General features: G+C 31.3%; 3 protein-coding genes across 3 annotated transcripts; 1 reads left to right on the top strand and 2 right to left on the bottom strand.

Annotated features, from left to right (window-relative positions):
- Window positions 1-518: 518 nt before the first annotated feature.
- TRIADDRAFT_56343 (uncharacterized protein) lies at window positions 519-1,616 on the top strand (the record flags this gene model as incomplete). Its single annotated transcript, XM_002112776.1, has 1 exon — window positions 519-1,616. One exon carries the CDS (start codon window positions 519-521, stop codon window positions 1,614-1,616), a length of 1,098 nt encoding a protein of 365 aa, XP_002112812.1.
- A 4,923-nt stretch (window positions 1,617-6,539) lies between these two features.
- On the bottom strand, window positions 6,540-7,199 carry TRIADDRAFT_56342 (uncharacterized protein; the record flags this gene model as incomplete). The annotated part of the gene is made up of 1 exon (XM_002112349.1): window positions 6,540-7,199. One exon carries the CDS (start codon window positions 7,197-7,199, stop codon window positions 6,540-6,542), a length of 660 nt encoding a protein of 219 aa, XP_002112385.1.
- Window positions 7,200-10,622: 3,423 nt separating this feature from the next.
- TRIADDRAFT_56341 (uncharacterized protein) lies at window positions 10,623-16,666 on the bottom strand (the record flags this gene model as incomplete). The annotated part of the gene is made up of 18 exons (XM_002112348.1): window positions 10,623-10,649; window positions 11,477-11,608; window positions 11,730-11,855; window positions 11,944-12,107; window positions 12,222-12,364; window positions 12,760-13,046; window positions 13,151-13,276; window positions 13,368-13,465; window positions 13,560-13,788; window positions 13,906-14,081; window positions 14,202-14,385; window positions 14,507-14,650; window positions 14,763-14,879; window positions 14,984-15,042; window positions 15,374-15,488; window positions 15,663-15,783; window positions 15,923-15,975; window positions 16,439-16,666. The coding sequence occupies 18 exons, from the start codon at window positions 16,664-16,666 to the stop codon at window positions 10,623-10,625; spliced, it is 2,529 nt and encodes an 842-aa protein (XP_002112384.1).
- Between the last annotated feature and the right edge of the window lie 3,964 nt (window positions 16,667-20,630).

Here is a 20,630-nt window from a genome sequence, read left to right as displayed (position 1 = left end):
TTACCGAATCATCCAACGAACCATTAATATGGTTACTAAGTAACGGTCATTGTCTACAAGATCAAGGCTATTAATCATAACAGTAGCCTATTTATCCGATCTTAGCTCTCTCATGGCTTTCATCATCAACAAATTAATATAACTCAGTAAGGCATTAAGTGGCCCTATGAAGAGATAACGAGCGATATTCTGTATGAGGATAGAGTTGGTGCCAAAATGGAAAGAAAACGGACCGTGTAGTCAAGCTAATCATACGAAGAAATATTGTCAGCCGATGCATAATATAGAACCTGGTAATGATTTATAATACTAGTTTTTATTGCTTAGCCATTTAGATAGCAGAAACTTTAGAGAGATTAACGGATTAATCGGCTTCGGAATAAAGAAAGAATTATAAATCTCAATCATCCATCTAAAAATTATAATTTTCTTCGAACAATCCTGCGTAAAGAAAGAGAAGAAATAAACTTTAAACTTTTTCTTATATCGTTTCTATAAATCCTTTATCTTCTATGAAGATGGCAATGTCACAAAATAGCAACGCTAACGATAATCTCTTACGTTGGAATAAATTCAAACCGAGTGAAATGTCTCATTCAGTCCGAATTACCAATGCAATGGAAGATTTTGTGCTTGATAGACAACTCAGTTTATTGAAGAAAGAGCAACAGGCATATCTATTAAGAAGTGAAGAAGATCGGCGTTATCTAGTTGCTCGTGCTCATAATAATCATTACTTAAGGAGAAAATCTCAAAGGAAATCACACTATGATATCCACAATGATGTAAAACTACCTAAACTAAAATCAAAAGGAAATTATGGTGATAGTAAAAGTAACAAAAACAAGACCAGTGCCAATGATGTGCATCTTCCGCAATTATCCAGTAATCATAATTTACAGCAATCTGATGACAACGATAGCCAAATTAGTGAATCATCATCAACTAGAATGAGACGTTGGCAATCAAGAAGGAAACGACCTATACAACAAAACGATGATAACGATGCAAATAATCAAGATCATGATGCAAGCAAACATCCTCAGCATAAAGTTGAATTCATGCATCCGCCTACTTCCACTAACATGGAAATCCGTCGTCAATCATTAGCTTTTAATCGAGTTGAAGTTGATCCTAATAACATAATCTTACCCACTAATAGACGACAAAAACATATGATGACTAGCGATTTAACGGGTCGGCGAGCATCTTTATTGCCGTTATTAACGGAAATCGAAAAGCAAAACCTAGAACGCTTCCAACAATCAATGCAAGCTAAACAGAATCGTGATAATGAAGGATTTGCTAATAAATTAGATGAATTATTCCCCGAACTGAATGAAGATGAAAGCCACGATCGCCATAATAATAATAATATTGATCATCCGGTTCTTAATAATGATACAAGTAAAGATAATCCAAAGAAGCCATCTGCTTTTCAATCGTCCACTTTGAAACTGCGTTTACATCAGAATCGAAAACATCCATTAGAAAATGAGAATTTGCCTAAGCTATATGAAGAAATTCGTAATTGCAATTATATTCGAAATTTTCGGACTGGACATAACAATAAATATCGCCATCGAAAACGTCAAACGCAATGGCTAAAATACTAATTTCACAGATTCAAACTGGATTAACTTTATACGTAATAATATCGTCATCGTAAAATAATCCATGACATGTACCAAATCTCTATTTACTAAAGGAGCACCCTGTAAAACAGCAACTACTGTATATTATTTTCTTCATACTATTATGAAGTAACTATCGCATTGCTTATTAGCTTGCTAATACATCTACGTATATTTCTCCTTTACTGTCTTTCCAATAAAGTTTAATTTACGTAACGTACTTGAAGTAGATTAACCAAATTGCATCTGCTATAAAAAAAAGCCTATACATTACTTTAATAGAATTATAAAAATATGTGAAAACCTTTTCTTGATTATCATTATGTCGTAGGATTTAAAATTTTACACCTAAAATGACAAACGAAAATTGATCAGCTGATATATTCTTAATTATATTAATTTACGATCGCCATCGTTTCTCTTTTTGCTATTTCAACGATGTTCTAATCAACATTCCTACATATCATGTGGGTGCAACCTATAACTTGCCTTAAGAAACATTTCATGTTATGCTTAAACCAATTTGATAGCGAAAAATTTATTTTATATCATAGTACATGTATCGAGTATGGGATTATAACTACAATTTAGGTTTTGAACTATCTCAACCGATTCTTGATCAAGCTAGATACTTGAAATAAAAAAGGAAAATAATGCTGTCTCCTTACTCCATCAGAATTTTAAATCTATAGATTAGTGGGAAGCATTAAGATATGATAATTATCTATAGATATCAGGTTACCTCCTTATCATAAGTGAATTAATTTCACCCATGTTTAATACACGTAGAAATAGAATATAATATCATAGAAACTAATAATTAAAAGTAGTTGTAGTAGAATTACTAGTTCATTAACATTTTATTCTGCCTGTCTTATTATCTGTGTTTCATGATAAAATTCCATTGAATAGGCTATTACCTATCTTGTCCTCAATCATTTAATGTATAACATATATATATTTACGTTGTTACTTAGAATCCATTATTGTGGGCGCAATGGCATCTTCTCAATGTTTTACTGAAGTCCATGTTTAAGGCATTGATGTATATTAATCTATATTTTCATGGTTATCGATAAGTACGAGTAATTTTTAATATTTATATTATTTTAATCATGCTATCGAGGATAAATTGCGTTTCAGAATAAATTTACAATAAAGGATTCAGCATACCGAGCCAACGTTAATAGAAATTTTTTATTTCACGTAATCATGTCACAATTTTAATGAAACGAATTTGCAAACGTATGGTACCATAATTTTAAGTTGCTATTTCACTCATAGTTACCCTATATCAGTCACACTAACGCAATCAATTTAATTTTTGTTAATGCTAAAGTAGAAATGATATTTTTAATAATAAATTATTTCCAATGGCTCATAGAATATAAGATTTAAGAATTATAGTAAACAGGATTTTGTCTAAAATATTTCATTTTACGAAAGAAAGTCGAAATTTTAATTCATAATCATGAATCTACTAAGGAGATTGTACATCTGTGGCAAGCAGAGATCTGTCATCAAATTATAGCGATACTTTAAAAACAGGGGTTCATGTTCTCAATATTCATCAGACAGGCATTTTTTGGTTGTTATCAGAGCTGAACTATCGTATAAGTGCTGCAATTGTTGAGATTAGTAGATTGGCATCTACATTTAATATTATGATCTAGATCGGAATATATTTAATCCACTTACCGAATCAGTAATAATGACAATTTATAAATGAATTTAGTATCGTAAATTGAGAAATACGAATTATATTCTTGTAATAAAATTTGTTTGGAACTATCGTCTAAAATTAAAACTAGGGGTGATGATGATAATTAGTATATGACTTTTACATCTTTAAATAATGAATAAGAATTAGAATTTGACAAGCTTTATAATAGCACATTGGCAATCTAATACTAAAATATTGATTTGATTAATGAAATACGAACAAGAAAGGATATCTTATCATTGTATAATAAATTTAAAACTAGATATAGGAGAGAATGATCTATAAACAAAAAATAATCACCACAGTAAAATCGAGGTAGTAAAACTAGTTGATTTAGTAAAATGTTTTTCGGTAATACCAGTAACTGTTACATCCAAGCACTTCGAAGAAGTGATATGAAGCTATTTTGATTTATTTGGGCCAGTATCTCTTGGTTGAATAACTTCTTTGTCGGTTAAATTCAGCCATTAAATTTTACCATTCATTCAAGCCAGGTTAAATCCAGTCCTCATCAGGGTTATTACATTTATCTTGACTATTGACTATTTATATAAATTTAAATCTATCTGTTTGTATACGTACAGAATAGCTTTGGATTTGTATATCAGCTACTGCAGCTAGCAGCTGTCAATATGGTGCTGTGTTTTGCCTTCATTTTATTGGCCATAACTAAATGACGTAAAATACTCTTTCTTGGTTTTTAACTGCAATAAACGCATCAAGAGTTATATATGAGTTAGGAATCATGCACAAAATCGCGATTAACTTTTTGCAAGAATTCATTGACTGCTTGTGATTTATCCTACTTCCATTCGTGCCCTCAGATAATTTTATTTTATACTGTCGGTTATAATTGCTGATAATTTAACGACTCGAAATTGTTAAATGCCGAAATATGATAAATTTTGGACAATATCGCTGGCAATGTAGAGTTGATATGGAAATATTTAAAAGATAATTTGTATATCTAGCAGTTTAATTTTTAAGCTGTAATAGTTAGCATAATACGTAATTCCGTAGACTCGATTATATTTCCTGTTGCATATTCTTAAAATGTAGTCTGTTCTGTTAGCCATCATTTATTTCACAAGTTTTATCCCCCATTTCTTTAGTTTTATACCTATTTAAACATATTCAAAATTATGTCTAGGATTGTTGTTACCAGTTTTCTATGTCAAACCTGTTATTATGTTGCTAGTAAAGCCTCGTATTTATGATGATCATGAGGATTTCCATCACCTAATCCCTAAATTTAGATAAAATCCCTAAGATTAACGTAACAGGAAGGAATTAGCTACTACATGTACCTCAAAATAGGCTAGTAAATAGATGTAGATCTTCATTATTACAAATAATGGACAAGCTGGCGTAAAATATTTGAAATATTTTCATTATCAAATAGAAATTTGATACAAGCTCGTCATAAAGTATAAATAAATGCATTTACCTAAATGACTATGGACGTAAATATAGCCTTGCATCATCATATTTACAACAAACATGCTAAACGTAAACGACTTGAATAGGATTTACTACAAAAATATGATTATGATACTTTAAAATACAAGTTACAAGGTATAAAACAAGCCTATCAGATCAAATTACTGGGCCTAGAGCAGTAATCTTTTTTTTTTACTGTTCATAAATTAGACGAAACTTCTTAACAATAATGCCACTTTACGTTAAAGGTCAAGTTATAAAATATAAATTAAACCTATAAAATTAAACTGTTGAGCATATGAACATAGTCTTTATTTCTGTGTACGATTTGTACAGAATTTACTACTATATCATCATTGTTATTCTTCCGTTTAAGAGCAGCTTATAAACTATGCAACAAACTTATGATGTTAAATTACCAAGGATATGAATGTAGTTTATTTCATTTCTGTGTATAACTGCAATAAAACTACGAATAACGTCATTATCTTATCTATAAGGGCAAGTTACAAAGTATAAAATAAACCTTTTCGATTAAATTGCAAAGCATTCTAACGCAACTGTTTGACTTTTATATATGCTATTAATAACACTATTGCTTTACGTCCAAGGGCAAATTATAAGGTATAAAGCAAGCCCACTAGATTAAATTACCGAGTATAGGATTATAATCTTAGTACATTTCAATGGTTATTAAATTTCTGTCCTCGTAATTTAAATGCTCATGACAAATCCTTTCGTATATATGAGATTGCTATTTTGCAGTAGCGGACGGATCGACTGGCATGAAATTTTTATCGAAAGTTACATATCACATTTACTCTATAAGTAAGAGATTGGATAAAATTGGTTATTAATAACCTTATTGTCTCACTTTATACGGCCCAATTGTAGTGATAAATTTCTGTCTCTGTGATTTAAATGCTTATAATAAATCCTTCTATGTACGAGCACATAAGATTGTTATTTTGCATTAGCAAATAGATCGATTGGCATAAAATGCTCACTGAAACATTTCCTTATCACATATGCTCTATGAGTAGGAGGCTGGATAGAATTAATTATTAATAATACTATCGTGTTACTTTATAAGGCTCAGTCATAACGGTGTAAACACACTGATTAGACCAAATCACGAACTATGCAGACAGAATCTTGCTTCAACTTAATGCAATCGATAGTAGAATTTCTGTCATCCTGATTTTAAATATCATAAAGTAATTTTGAGATAGGGTAGATTATTTTTACCTGTATGTCAATAGCTACGTATCTGACATTATCAAATATTACATATTCTGATTAAGTTTAGAAGCGAGATGAGAATATACTTAAGCGAATTCGATTGATGTTTTCGGTTTAAGCGATAGTATACTATCCATAATCATTGAGCCTAATATTATCATTCCGATAGGCCTCTAATCAAGATATGAAATGCTTGAGTATACTAGATTGATCTTTTTAAATTAAAGTAATCATATCATACCTAAAATCATCTAGCCAAGGACTTTTCATTAATTGTAGCTAACAGGAATGGTAATTATATGCAGCAGTAATGTTGTAACTGAATGTATTTTCTTTATTAAGATCGTAGTCGGGACATGAAAGATTTGGCTATGTAAGATGGATATCTGATCTATCTAACTTAATTTGGTAAAATGATGTTGTCCGATACTATTAAACTACTTTATGAGACTAGTGGTATTTACTAACCTTATCCTTGAATATTTTAATTAAATATATTTCTAAGGTGATGTTGATTTAACAGTACGCATTTCACGCTCTAATAAACGCTGGTTATATTCATAATTAATTAGTGCTTGCTTTTTAGAGCGTTGCTTTTTAGAAATCCAATAAGAAGCCAAGGATGATGGTGGTCTTGCATGTGGCATAGTATTGATATAAGCATAAGTCTCCTCAAAAGGTGGATTATAACGATCGTAATGATTATCAATTCTCCATTTTGAGACAACTTTGGCTAAATTGTCATTAAACCATTCAGCACCATATTTACTATGGCTACGAAAGATATTCTGAGTTAAAGCACTTTGTGTAAATTCATTAGGAGAAGGAGGTGGCATAGATTGGTACTGTTGTTGACGAAACTTTGATTTTCGTTGATGATTAGTATCCTGAAAAGATGTCTGATGATGAGGTTGTAAATCAGAACTCATAGTTACTGTAGCACGAAATTTGTATTCCGTTAAGCGTTTATTAATATTGATTTTATTAATACAATATTTCTCATCCATTTGGATCGTTTTTAATCGTTGGTAGAGAGATATTTCTTCTTGTATATTACGTTGTTTGGCTTTTTGAATAGTTGGACTTTCGTTAACAATTAATAAAGGACTACGACGAAATCGTGCTGATGCATTCGATGGTCTATTCCAATCAATAGCCATCGCAACATTAGCAAATGATAACGAGGATAGTTTAAATCTTGAATATTTAGTTGTCAACTTATCAATTCTTAAAAGTAAGTTTTCTTCAAGGCTTTTTAATGTTCCTGTTTGATTGTTAATCGATTAACTTTCAATTTATCTAAAGAAAGTTAAAATGTTAAAGAAACGATCAGCGCGAGACTAGACAATTATTACAGATTCTAATGAAAAATAGATGTCTTCATCCTATTCTTCATGTATACTTACACATAGACATATAATCTTAGGCCAATTGCCTAAAATGTGTCTATGTATTGACATCGCAGCATAGAGCGTAAAAATAGTGCTATCTCTTCACTAATCTGTATATTATACGCGTAAATTCACACTGGTATAAGTATATAGAGCAGATAGTAATATGCTACGAAAGCTATCGTGGTATCCAGTAATAAACCAGAAATACTTCTAGATATTTGGATTGGAGTCGATTCGCTTTAATTTGATAGTAAAGTTATAAAAATGGTCAATCTTAATGGTATTAATTTGTCTAATGTTATTATTCATCAACTGAGAATATTAAACAGGTCAATTAAGAGATTATTATATCACGAAAAGGAATGAAAGATGGTAAGGAAGATAGTTAGAGTTTGTCTAGAATTATCCATTCCTTCAAAAACTGACTTACGTATTATTTCTTCTTCTTTTTTACGCTGTATGCCAAGTTATCAAGACGATAAAATTATTTCCTACATTAATTGTAATAAAATCATTCGTTTATTCCATACTTGATTACTTGTAGATAGGATATCTGTGTGGAAGAGCATATGCATACTGTAGATACGACAGAAGATTTTTTACTTTCATAAACAACAAAAATTATTATTTTTTACCTTGGATACGATAGTAATCAACACAAACCATATGGACGCCATTTTGCATTACAGTATTCAATCAAACGGGTTGATGATTATATATGGCGATAAAGAGTAAATCATTCATTTTTATAGTATTAAATATTGAAAAATGAATGCTAAAGTGTCGACAATCATTGGTATTATTTACCGTTACTATTTACCGAGGTAGAATAAAGGAAATGCTTCAATATCTTTTGTTTAATTCAATCAAGTTGAAACGATGGAGACAACAGTTAAATAACAACGTATTCCCCTTCTGTTTAACACTTAAGATATTGAAATTAGAATATAATTGAAATGGTTGCTTTTCCTCAATAGTAGGATAAAAATGAGTGACAACCCATATTGCAAGCTATTTTCCAATTAAATAGCAAATGAGACTATATAAACACAATTGATTAACAGCGATTTTCATTATTTAGCTATAGTGTAATGCAGAGATTAATAATTATCCAATGAGAATTGATATCACTCTATATGAAATTGTTTGATTTGAAATTAAAGCAAACTCAGAAATAGATCAGTTATCAATCCCCCCCCCCCAAAATAAAAAATTTGAGCAGAGATCATTTGGATAAAAGATGAAAATATCGTTGCCTATTATCCTATTTTATAGTATACAAAATATTTTGATTTTTTTGTATGTGTGGATCTTAATAGTTCTTTCTACTTTATTAATCTTCATATATTGACATACGGCAATTAACTATATACCATTAAAGATATTATGGGCCATAATTAAGCATCAGATGGTCTAGTTTGATTTTAGTAATTTCAATTCCATAGTATGGAAACGATTATTTCTATAATGAAGAATAAAACGGGATAAAAGTGATGTAGTATGCGGTTTTTCTATCCTAAGAAATGAGAAATCGATGATACCACTAGAATATACCGGAATTACTAAAAGCAATTTATACACCTGATAAGTTTTTCTACTTCCTACATTATTAGCTAAGTAAGAATAAGCACAAACAAAATTGTTGGCCTTAAACAAAACACAGGAATGATTGTGAATTATAATGAAATTGCACTTTCATTAATAAGTTTCGCAGCAATACATAAGAAAGAGCAAAAACGCCGGCAGTTTTTTGAGTTCGAAGCATCTTGAGAATAATTAAATTGCGATATTATTGAAAGCAACTTGGCTACCTAATACCACCTATATTACCGAGCATTTATTAATTACAATTAGGCAAGAATTAGTATAACAAAGTTCTTGATTTAGTATTAAACAAAAATTCAGAAATGCTCAGATCAGACTGTAATTAAAATAATTGATTTTTCTAACAAAAGAGAAAGCTGATTAATTATGCATGCGGTTTTTCTAGCCGGAGTAATATGAGAGCAATCGGAGTATGATATTCTTAGCAAGATGAAATTAAAAATAATTTATTACTAGGCAATTTATATACCTCCGGTATGGTATATGTCAACTAATGTCAACTAATATTATCAAATGAGAATTACTATCAATAAATTTAAAATTGATTGTATTACTTCAAATCAGATTATACTGTAAAAATAATCAACTGTTTATTTCATAAAATTCTGCTGGATAAAACCTTTACCCAATAATTTCATAGACAGAAAATTAAATTCAGCATATAATTCAAATGATTAATCTTCTCATGAACGATAAATCTTGATAGACAGAAGAAAAGAACATTATTGTGGTGTATTTTTCCGATCAAAAAAACATACAGGACTGTATAAACATTGGTTTTTATTACTTACCATTTTCTTCGCCTTCTTTATACATGTCTTTGATTGGTTGTTATTAAGTAAGAGCTAACAAAGTAAACACAGAGTTGTTGACTTGACTACGAGCCAAATATGGAGTATTTTATTTCATTTTATAAAAATTCTAGTTGTCTATAAGTAATCGAGAAATATGAATTCAAACCTTCGTATTTTGTCCTCATGCTTAATAAAGCTATAGGCAACTTTTACTGCAGTGTTGCTTAATTCTCCCTTCAGAAATTAATTAACTAAATAAACTATATGCAATCAATTATTAAGAACGTAAATCGTGAACTTGAAATATGTGCACCATACAATATGTATATTCTGCTAATTCTTAGTAATATACTTATGAGCTCATTAAAAAATGTACCTGATCATTTTATACGCAAACTAAAGCTTAATTCAGGTAAGATGCCCAAATATTCGCCAAAGTAATATTTATACCCTTGCAGAATATACAATTTAAGCACAATAATTAATTACCTAAATCAATATGAAAGATGGTACGATGCTATATCGTTCATTGTAGATGTAAAAGTAATCCAGGCTATTGCAGGATAAGACTTTAATACACTATATTTGATAAAAGTTTTATTTGATATTTTTATAAACACTTCTCATGCCTGCACCTTTTTTACACAAAAACTACGATGTACAACTCCTAGTTTAAAAGCTTTACTATTAACACAGAGTAAGCATGAAATACGAAAAAGTCTGAGTTTGAGTAAAATACACGCATAGGAAAAATTTACTTTATAGTAAAGATATAATGTCGATATACAGTCTATCGATAGAACCATTTAAAAGTTTTCTATATTGGTATAAGTAACAAATTTACGAAGTATATTTCAAGATTAGATGAATTTATCATGCTGATGATTTTATGTGACCTTAGAACTCTTATTTTTAAGTTTTTCGTAACAGCAGCTATAACTAATATCTCTCATTATTCATTTAAATAATTTATACAGAATTAGACTTTTGTTTTTAGTTATTATTTGTATCTGTAACTAGCGAGTAATTCATTCTATAGCATTATCAGATAATGATTAAATGATGCGGTACATTAAAGTATTACGTATTGATAGTATTTATAGTTAGAAACTAACTACATCGATAGTTACTCTTTCTAAAGCATGCCATCTTAATAGCTATATCAAATGTTGGTTTGTTTATGACAGCTGGAAAGCATGTAAATAATCATTTCTACAGCCTACAAGAAAACGATCGCCTACTGCAACAGGCGATGAAAAAACCTGACCACCCAAATGATGGCGAATTTTTACATGACCATTCAATGCATTCATTATGTATATGGTACCATCAGTACTACATACTATTAAAAACAGATCGTTCTGGCTTCCTAGATTATGCAAGAAAGGTGTAGAATATACAGGGCTAGTTGTTTCCCTTCTCCATAAAATTTTACCAAAAATGGATATACAGTAGACGCAAGATTCATGTGAACCAATCCAAATGCGGTCTTTATGAAATACAGGAGAGCAAAAAATCGGTTGATTGCATGTAATATGCCACAGCTATGCGAAAAGCGGAATTCGATTACGTAAATAAATATATGATTACATACAAGTGCATAGCTACCAAAATGATTTATCGAATAGTAATCATATTTCTTACTTCGCTTCCTTCATTGTCAAGAGCAATAATTGTACCGTTAGTACAACCCACACAAATACCGGCCGGAATCACGCAAGGAGAAGAGAATATTGCCCGAGAACAATGAAACTGCCAAAAAATATTTCCATTGTCCTGAAGATATCGAACAGAAAGAAAGTTATATAATTCTGCAGCGATAGTAGAAATAATTCATAATTAATAAGTAAGCTCATTTATATCCCAATTTATACGCGCGTATACTGTAGATAATTACAGGATCAATTGCTAGTATAGTTCCTGCTAATGTAGCCGTGTAGAGCAAGCGTGGTGAGGTGCCAAGACAAGGTGATGAAAAGCAAGATCCATCTTTGCAATCAATCCTAAATCTAGCACACTTTCCCTAATACAAACAAATAAATTAAATGTTCATTCTGGGCGATCTAACCCAATCAAAATGCAATATAGACTACTACTGTATGCAAATTAACTGTAATGTTTAGGGCATAAACATAGTGATCATGAGATCCAATCCAAATTAGACCAGTTTCTGGATCCGTCAACGGAGATGATTTTACGGGTCCATTAGTGACAAATTGCCATACTATAGCCCCAGTAGTTCTGTCTAACGTATAAACTCGATGATCATAACAGCCTACAGTCATTGTTAAAGTCACAATTACCGTTTATAATTTATGAAATATACAGTATAACTCTAATATCAATATAATACATAACTACTTAACTTTTATGTATGAGAATTCCTTACCTACAATAACATATTTTCCACAAACAGAGACCGTGGCGGATGATTCAATTCTATCACCCAATATTGTCTCCCATAGGATTTCTCCCGAATCCATATTTATAGCAGCAAAAATATGGAAATGGCTACCGATGTAAACGAATTTGCTGAAAAACATATGATAACAGGAAAAAGTTAAGATTTGCCTATTAATAAATGTATTTTTCCATGTTTACGCATAGAGTTGAAATATACTATCAAACTACGAACTCATCTTAAAGAAATTTCAGAATATGATCAAAAATGACAATATAAACTAGAAGTTTCCATATTGCTCTATAAACCTGTTGTCTCGATCAATTACCACTAAAGGTGAAGCGTCAATACACTTGTAAAGTTTTGCTCTCCATCTCTCCTTTAGTTTATTTGAAATATCGAGAATTACGTCGCATTTCACCTCTTTACTATTGCTTAATAAACCATGAGATACAACATGAATGAGTTCATTTTAATTAGAATAATTGTAGCTATAAAATACTATTTAATGAATAGAAATAATTACCCGAATGCCTCCATTATATTGCCTTTTTTAACATATCTTATCATATTATTGATTTGATTATTTATCGAAGGAAGAATAAATTTAATCCGCTTAGAGCTACTAGTTTCTAAATCACTGTTATTGTCGATCAGTTGTCGTTTATCTCGTTTACTATCTTCAATAGCTGCAATGCTTTCGTTGTTCAATTCAATGAAGTTTGCAATCTCTCCACTAACGTATCTATACACATCTTTAAAACTTTTATGAAGGATAAAATCCAAAAGTTTAGGTAGCTTTAAACCACTGTACTGCAATACAATATAAAAGCAACTTATGTCAATAATAAAATCACAGACAGTATGGTAAGGTGTTTAATTAAGACGTACGCAAGAAGCGTCTTTCATTGACTTACCTTAGATTCTAACCAATCTTCAATAAGGTTGACAAGTCTAACAGCATTAATCGAGGATCCATTACTTAAAAATGTTGCTTCATCGGCAGTAATAGGTTCGATCTGTTCATCTAAATTAGTGCATTTCTATAATTTGAGATATAGCATGCATTAAAATGTCTACACAATCTTAGAAATAAAAATATTAACTAAATCAATTTAGGTTAATACGCTGCACCTTCCATATAGTGTCAATATATTGAAGGAGACTTTGATTATAATCGGCATAAAAGTTTAAGCGGTGATATTGCAAAAGAGCTTTGTCATCGATCTTGCCTATTGTAATAATGTAAGTAACTTATCATTAGTGAAATATTTTCTAATAAATTAATTACAATATTTGCAGGTAGCCTTTTATAATCTTCACTACCATTATTGGTCAATGGTAGATGCTCTACTACGTGTACATCATCAGGATTAGAATTTGTCGATAGGACGCCCTTTAAATTTTTTCTAATTTCAATTACTGTCTTGCTATATTCATCATAGTCTGAACGATCTAAAGAAGTAGTAATAAATGCTACCAGTCGACACCATTGCTTGTTTTCATCTGCAATTAAATGGCAGTTCAGAACTGAAGGCATCTTTCGCAATATTTCCTATATAAGAAATGATTTTATGGAAGTCTACTTGTAAATGTCAGTGAATAATTCAACGGTTTCTAATCAATTCTTAACTTGTATCGTTAAAAATGCTAAATACTGTAAATACGTCACCTCTTTGATGGACTTTAAATTTATCCTCTTTCCTTGTCGCTTAATTTGACAATCACGGCGACCTATGTACCATATAAATCCATTTTCATCTTTTCTGACATAATCGCCAGATGATCTCATGGTTTTATCGCAAATAAAATTTTCATCATTAATATAGCATATCCTTCGCTTGCCACCTAAAGATAAAAAAATTTTTTATCGCGTTATTACGTTGCCAGTAACTATTTATGATACTGTATATCTATCTACACAAATTTGGGCAATCGTTGGTTAAAATTAATTCTATTGTTATATACCTATCCATAACACACCCATTCCTTGGCTAATTTTATGACCGTTATCGTCATAAATTTCTAAAATAGTATCAGTTATTGGTAAGCCGAGTGGTATATTATCATCTGAGATTAGATCAGCACGATAATAAGTTGCCCAACTTGAAACCTCAGTTATTCCATATAGATTAAATATTTGCACCTTGCACTACAATAAGTGAAAGTTTTAAGAAAAAAATTCTATAATGAGGCAACACTTAAGTACTTAACAAGAGTTTAAGATAATCATTTAATCTACCAGTAACAAATGTAAAATTCGTACGACGTACTGCCGGATGATAACAATTCCTTAAGAATTTCATTTCTGGAAATGGTTCACCACCTATGGCTAATATTTTTAGTGAAGTGGACTTGCTTAAAATATCCGATTTTATAAGATCATTTCCAAAGTTATATAACATCGATGGTGTTACCTACATAAAAGCAGACATTGTTTGAAAATTACGTTTGCTAATAATATCATGTTGATAGCAGCCTGTTACGCGTCTTTAAATATACGAGTAGATATCAATTATTAAAACTAACTTGAAAAACGGTTATTTTATTTCGATGAAATAGCACTTTACATAGTTGTCTCGGGCGAATTTTAATCTCATTAGGTGCAATAAGGATTGCTGCTCCGGTAGCCAAGGCAATAAAGATCTGAAAAATTTTAACACGGCAACTATTTGTCCATGCTATCTGATAACAAAATTTCGCTATGGGTTTATTTACAGTCTTGTTAGAATAATCATAGTATAACATACTTGAACGACAGATGGATCGAAAGTTAATGGTGAAGCAAGAAAGACTATATCGGAATTATCTATTTTGAATTGGTTTCTGCAAGGTAAAGATTATCAATATTTAACATACATAAAATTAATATAACATTACATCATTACAATTAATTTTGGATGTGGACGTCAAAGAAGCAATTGCGTTAGTTATTAGTAAAACATTTACACAAAGTCGATAATATTTGGCATGATACACTGGTGTGGAGTATATACTCTCTTTGGTCGGCCTGTAGTTCCTGACGTTGGTAAGACATAGGCTAGTGATAGAGCTGTAAGTAAAATAAGGTAAATTTCTGCTTAAATTACTTTGGATAGATTGAAGCAATGCATTGGTACAATAGAAAATAGGAATATTACTTTTTCTTTCTTGATTAGTATGACTCATTCTCCTAACTAAAAGCAAATTAATGGAATTGGGGCCATGAATTTTCTTAGTTCTAACATCTTCAGTCCATTTTAGGCGTTTGAAGTCCTTTTGTATATGAATTAATGAACTAATTAAAACTTATAAGTAAATGATGATATATAGCATGATTTTAATTTTCTTTCGATACTCATAGTGCAATATACTGTTGACATTTATTATTCTGTTAATGGATTTAGCTATGGACATAATTGTACAATTTTAATTGAAAACTGATCATACCTGGATTAAATCTTCTTCAACTATAACAGTAGAAATTTGTAACTTATCCAGCCAGTCATCTTGATCACATGTAGGTAAACTGAGGTCGATCGGTGTGTACGCAGCAGATGAAGTCAAAATGCTGAGAAATCATTTAATATAAATATAAATTAAATAGCAATTGCATTTGCAAATACTACATTGTTATAATGTGAAAGCCGTAGTATACTGCTGGTAAAACCAAGGCTTGCTTAAGTATTATAGTATGATTGCTTTATTACCCTAGCAGTGCCGGCAAAAGGGCTAGATCTTGCTTGGAGTACAATCCGATCACCTATCATGACGCATTTCGTAGCATCCAAATTGTGCACACACGAGTATATTAGTTACGTTAGTAGCTGTTTCATTATCATTTAAAAGCTGCCCCAAAATACAGTCCTGCATGAATTTACGTATGTATCATGGCCAGTTCAAATTAGCCAGATTTATGCAATTTACTCTATTCAAATGATCTTGCATCTACTGTATTAGCATGTTGTCAATGTAGAATTAATTTCATTGAAAGTACGATTAGGACTACAAGCGTGTTGTTGAACAACAGTAATCATTTCATCATCAATAAAATTCAAGTACTATTGTGAATGCAACTGCTATTTGGTGTAATGAGTAGGTTATGAAATCAAGCTGCCCAAGATGCAAGGTGCTGATGGTAGAACACTTATGACGCCTAATACGTACATTGTACTTTATAAGGATAAACTTTTGCAGTTGTGCCTGATTGAAGAAAGCATTCTTACCTCATCTACAGTTTGATGCTCAAATAGGTCTTCAATCGCATTTGCTACTTGATCAGAAAAGTTTGCAAGCTGTTGATAAGACAGAAAGCATTTTTGATCGAGGTCATCATAAACTACCGCAAGATTATGAGGATAGTTGGTAGCTGTTGTCCAAAATAAACTATGCAAAGTCGTTGCTGCAGATAAACTAGACGTGACATATTTCGATGGCCATTTTAGATGATCCATGTCATTATATTGAGCAGCGGAAATCCTCGATAACTATACAAATGAAGGATGCCTATTCCTGTAAGCTTGCTATACAGCAGGGATATTTAATGCTCTACATTGTAGATGTAGTGTTAGAATGGATAATTTTACATGTAATAGCCATAGACCACCAACAGTAAATAATGTTCTTTTATTTATATCTTGCAGGCTGTCGGAACTATCCAACAAGTACAGTACAGTATAAAGTCAGTCAGCGCTCACTTCAGATTCTGATCGATACTGTACTGTATCCATTATCAGTCATGAATGGGGGGGGGAGGGGCATGATTGCTGGCATAATCATGGAGTTGTACTATTCAGTATAGTACTCTTGTACAGTATAAATACTGCATGTCCAGATGATTATGCATACGTCATACCATTTGCTGTATTCCCAGGTCCTTCCAAGGGACAACGCTAGGTTTAGTAACAAGCATCTAGAAGTCAACGGCCACAGCCATAATTATATCAGTCACATTCGGAATTTAGAATTGCTATTTCATAGCAATGATGGCAATCGTAAAGATACATACATACACGTATATTAATGGATCTTAAATTTCATTTAGTCTAGTATGGTCATTTTGACCGTATAAGTGAAAATTTGCTTCCAAAGTCCTACTCGAAGGACTCAGCTAGATTCACTTATGATACAGTACAATTAGTGAGCTATAGAAATTAATAGCCATGGCGATAATTTCAAGTCAAATTTGCAATAGAGAATTGATATATTACAGCATTCTGCATGGTAGCAGAGACAAGAAATGCATGTATGAATGAATCTCAAGTTTAGTTTTAGTCTAGTGTAGTCATTTTGACCGTGTAAATATGAACATTTGCTTTCAAAGTCAACCTCGTAGGACTCGGCTAGATTCACTAGGGACACAGTATAATTAGTGAGCTATAGAATTTAATGGCCATGGCCATCATTTCGAGTCAGATTTGCAATAGAGAATTGATACATTACAACATTCTGTATGATATTAGAGACAAGAGATGCACGTATGAATGAATCTAAAGTTTAGTTTTAGTCTAGTATAGTCACTTTGACCGTATAAGTGAATATTTACTTCCAAAGTCAACCTCGAAGGACTCAACTAGATTCACTAATGATACAGTGCAATTAGTGAGCTATAGAAATTAATAGCGAAGGCCATAATTTCAAGTCAGATTTGCAATAGAGAATTAATATATTACAGCATTCTGCATGATAGTAGAGACAAGAAATACATGTATGAATGAATCTAAAGTTTAGTTTTAGTCTAGTATAGTCATTTTGACCTTGTAAATATGAACATTTGCTTCCAAAGTCCACCTCTTAGGACTCAGCTAGATATGCTAGATATCAATGATATTGTACAATTAATGAGCTATAGAAAGCAATGGCCAAGGCATCAATTTTTTTAAGTCAGATTTGGGATAGAAAATTAACATTTTACAGCATTCTGCATGACAGTATAAATGAGTCTCAAGTTTATTTTTAGTCTAACATGATCATTTTGACAGGGTAAATAGGAATATTAACTTCCAAAGTCCTCGTGGGACTCGGCTATTCACTAAATGTCAATGATGCAGTACAGTTAATCAGCTATAGAAATCAATGGTCTTAACCACAATTTTTCAAGTCAGATTTAGAATAGAAAATTGATACTTTGCAGCATTCTCCATGGCAGTATCGACAATAGATACATGTATTAATGAATCTCAAGTTTAGTTTTACTCTGATATGGTCATTTCGACTGTGTAAATATAAATATTGCTTGTAAAGTCCTACTCGTGGTACTCAGCTAGATTCACTAGATATCAGTGATACAGTACAATTAGTGAGCTATGGAAATCAATGGTCGTAGCATCAATTTTTCAAGTCAGATTTGGAATAGAGAATGAATACTTTACAGCATTCTGCATGGTAATGGTAATGATAGATACATGTATTAATGAGTCTCAAGCTTTAGTATTAGTCTTGCATGGTCATTTTGACAGTTTAAGACTAAATATTTACTTCCATAGTTCTCGTAGGATTTAGCTATTCACTAGATATAAGTGATACTGTACGATTATCGAGCTATAGAAATCAATGGCCATAGCCATAAATTTTGAAGTCAGACTTGAAATAGAGAATTGATGCTTTGCAGCATTCCCATGGCAGTATTGACGGTAGATACAGATATTAATGAGTCTCAAGCTTTAGTTTTAGTTTAGCATGGTCATTTTGACCTAGTAAAGCTTACTGTAAATATGAATATTTGCTTACAAAGTCTTCCTCGTGGGACTCAATTCGATTTATTAGATATCAATGATATAGTTGTAATGAGATGACCGCGCTAGTTAGTGGTAAGTTATAGCTTAGGTCTTTATTTATTGAGTGCTTATTACACATACTTGTGTGCGAATACGTTTGAGAATTGCAGTGGTTTTACGTTTACATATATATATCTATTGATAAATTTCAAGTTCAGTTTTATTTATTTAATCTAGTGCGATCATTTCGACTACTTAAGAGAACTATAGTCGAGTCAGAGCCAATTCCATGCATGGTCCAGAGGTTAAGAGAACTTTTAGAGTTGATTGTGTTCATTGACTTTATTACCGTAGAAGACTTCTATTAAAAGGATCTCAATTTTATCCAATTAAATTTTAGTACTATACAATCGAGTTGGGGTTATCTTCGCACATGGCCAGAGGTCAAGAGGATCTTTTTACCGCAGATCTAGATCATGGCCGTTGTTACCGTAGAAGATTTATATCAAAAGGATCTCAATTTTAGCTCTAGCATAACGGAATCATCTTGAGCGTAAGTGAAGTAGGGCCTAGGACATTATTTTTTCGAGCAAACTATCATAGCTAGAAGTCAAGAGGAACAATTAGTTATTATAAGTTGGGATCATGACAGTCGTTACAATTGATGACTTAAATTGTTAATGGGTCTCTATTATGGTTTCAGTCTAGCATAATCATCACTGATAATTATAATAAACAAAGTAAGATCTAGATCATTTTTCACTACCGAGCATCTGTCTATTTCTCAACTAATGCTACAAAAATATCGATTTTTGTAATTTTTTAGCTTTTATGCGCTTTACGCGTATATGCACAGAAGATTGACTGAGGGATACTAGTCTTGTAGAAGAGTGATTTGTAATTTTTATCCAAATAAAGCAGTGAATTGAATTTATCTTTGTGAATTGTGAAAGATATAATAATATCCCTCAAAGTATGAACTTGTCATACTGAGAATCGAAGTTGGCCTACATTCATAACGGTAATGATTGGCATTGTAAAAGAAAGCACAGGAATTATGGTATTTTTTATAGAATTCTAATAATCTAAATCATACTACAATCGCTAATAGTTATGGATTCATAAACGGGTATAATTAATCGTGAGCAATATATCTTATGCGGAAAAACCTTTCTAACATTTGAAGATTACATATTACATCTGAATGGTACACCAGTCGCATGTTATAATAAAGAATCTCAAAATAGAGACAGTTAATAAATATATTTGTTGTGGATGGAGACTGAGGGTTAAGCGATACTAATTGCTTACGAAGATTCTTGTTGTAAGGTTATAATTTTATTAGATGGTATTCAATGTTTTTTTGCACTACTGTGATTGATTAATAAAAGACTACATGAAAGAAATCATACTAAGAACTAAGAACATGTCTACTTTAAGATACAGTATCTCACTTTTACTAACAATTAACTTTAATCAGTATAAAAAAACTCTTTTTTCAACTAAAATATCTCATCACGTGATGTGATATGAATAAAATTTACTCTCGCATCTGGTATTTAATTAATTAAACCAATAAACGCTTATTTCTATAGCCCTATTTGAAAATCAATTAGAACGCTAAGCATTATCTGTCAACATCATTTCATTCGTTGAAACATTTCGATATGATATTTTGTAAATAGAAAATAAGTCAAAGCTT

The sequence above is a fragment of the Trichoplax adhaerens genome, genomic scaffold (assembly GCF_000150275.1).
Source record: "Trichoplax adhaerens TRIADscaffold_5 genomic scaffold, whole genome shotgun sequence".
Classification (NCBI taxonomy): domain Eukaryota; kingdom Metazoa; phylum Placozoa; class Uniplacotomia; order Trichoplacea; family Trichoplacidae; genus Trichoplax; species Trichoplax adhaerens.
The sequence above is the reverse complement of the archived record's forward strand: the minus strand, read 5'-3'. Positions and strand labels throughout refer to the sequence as shown.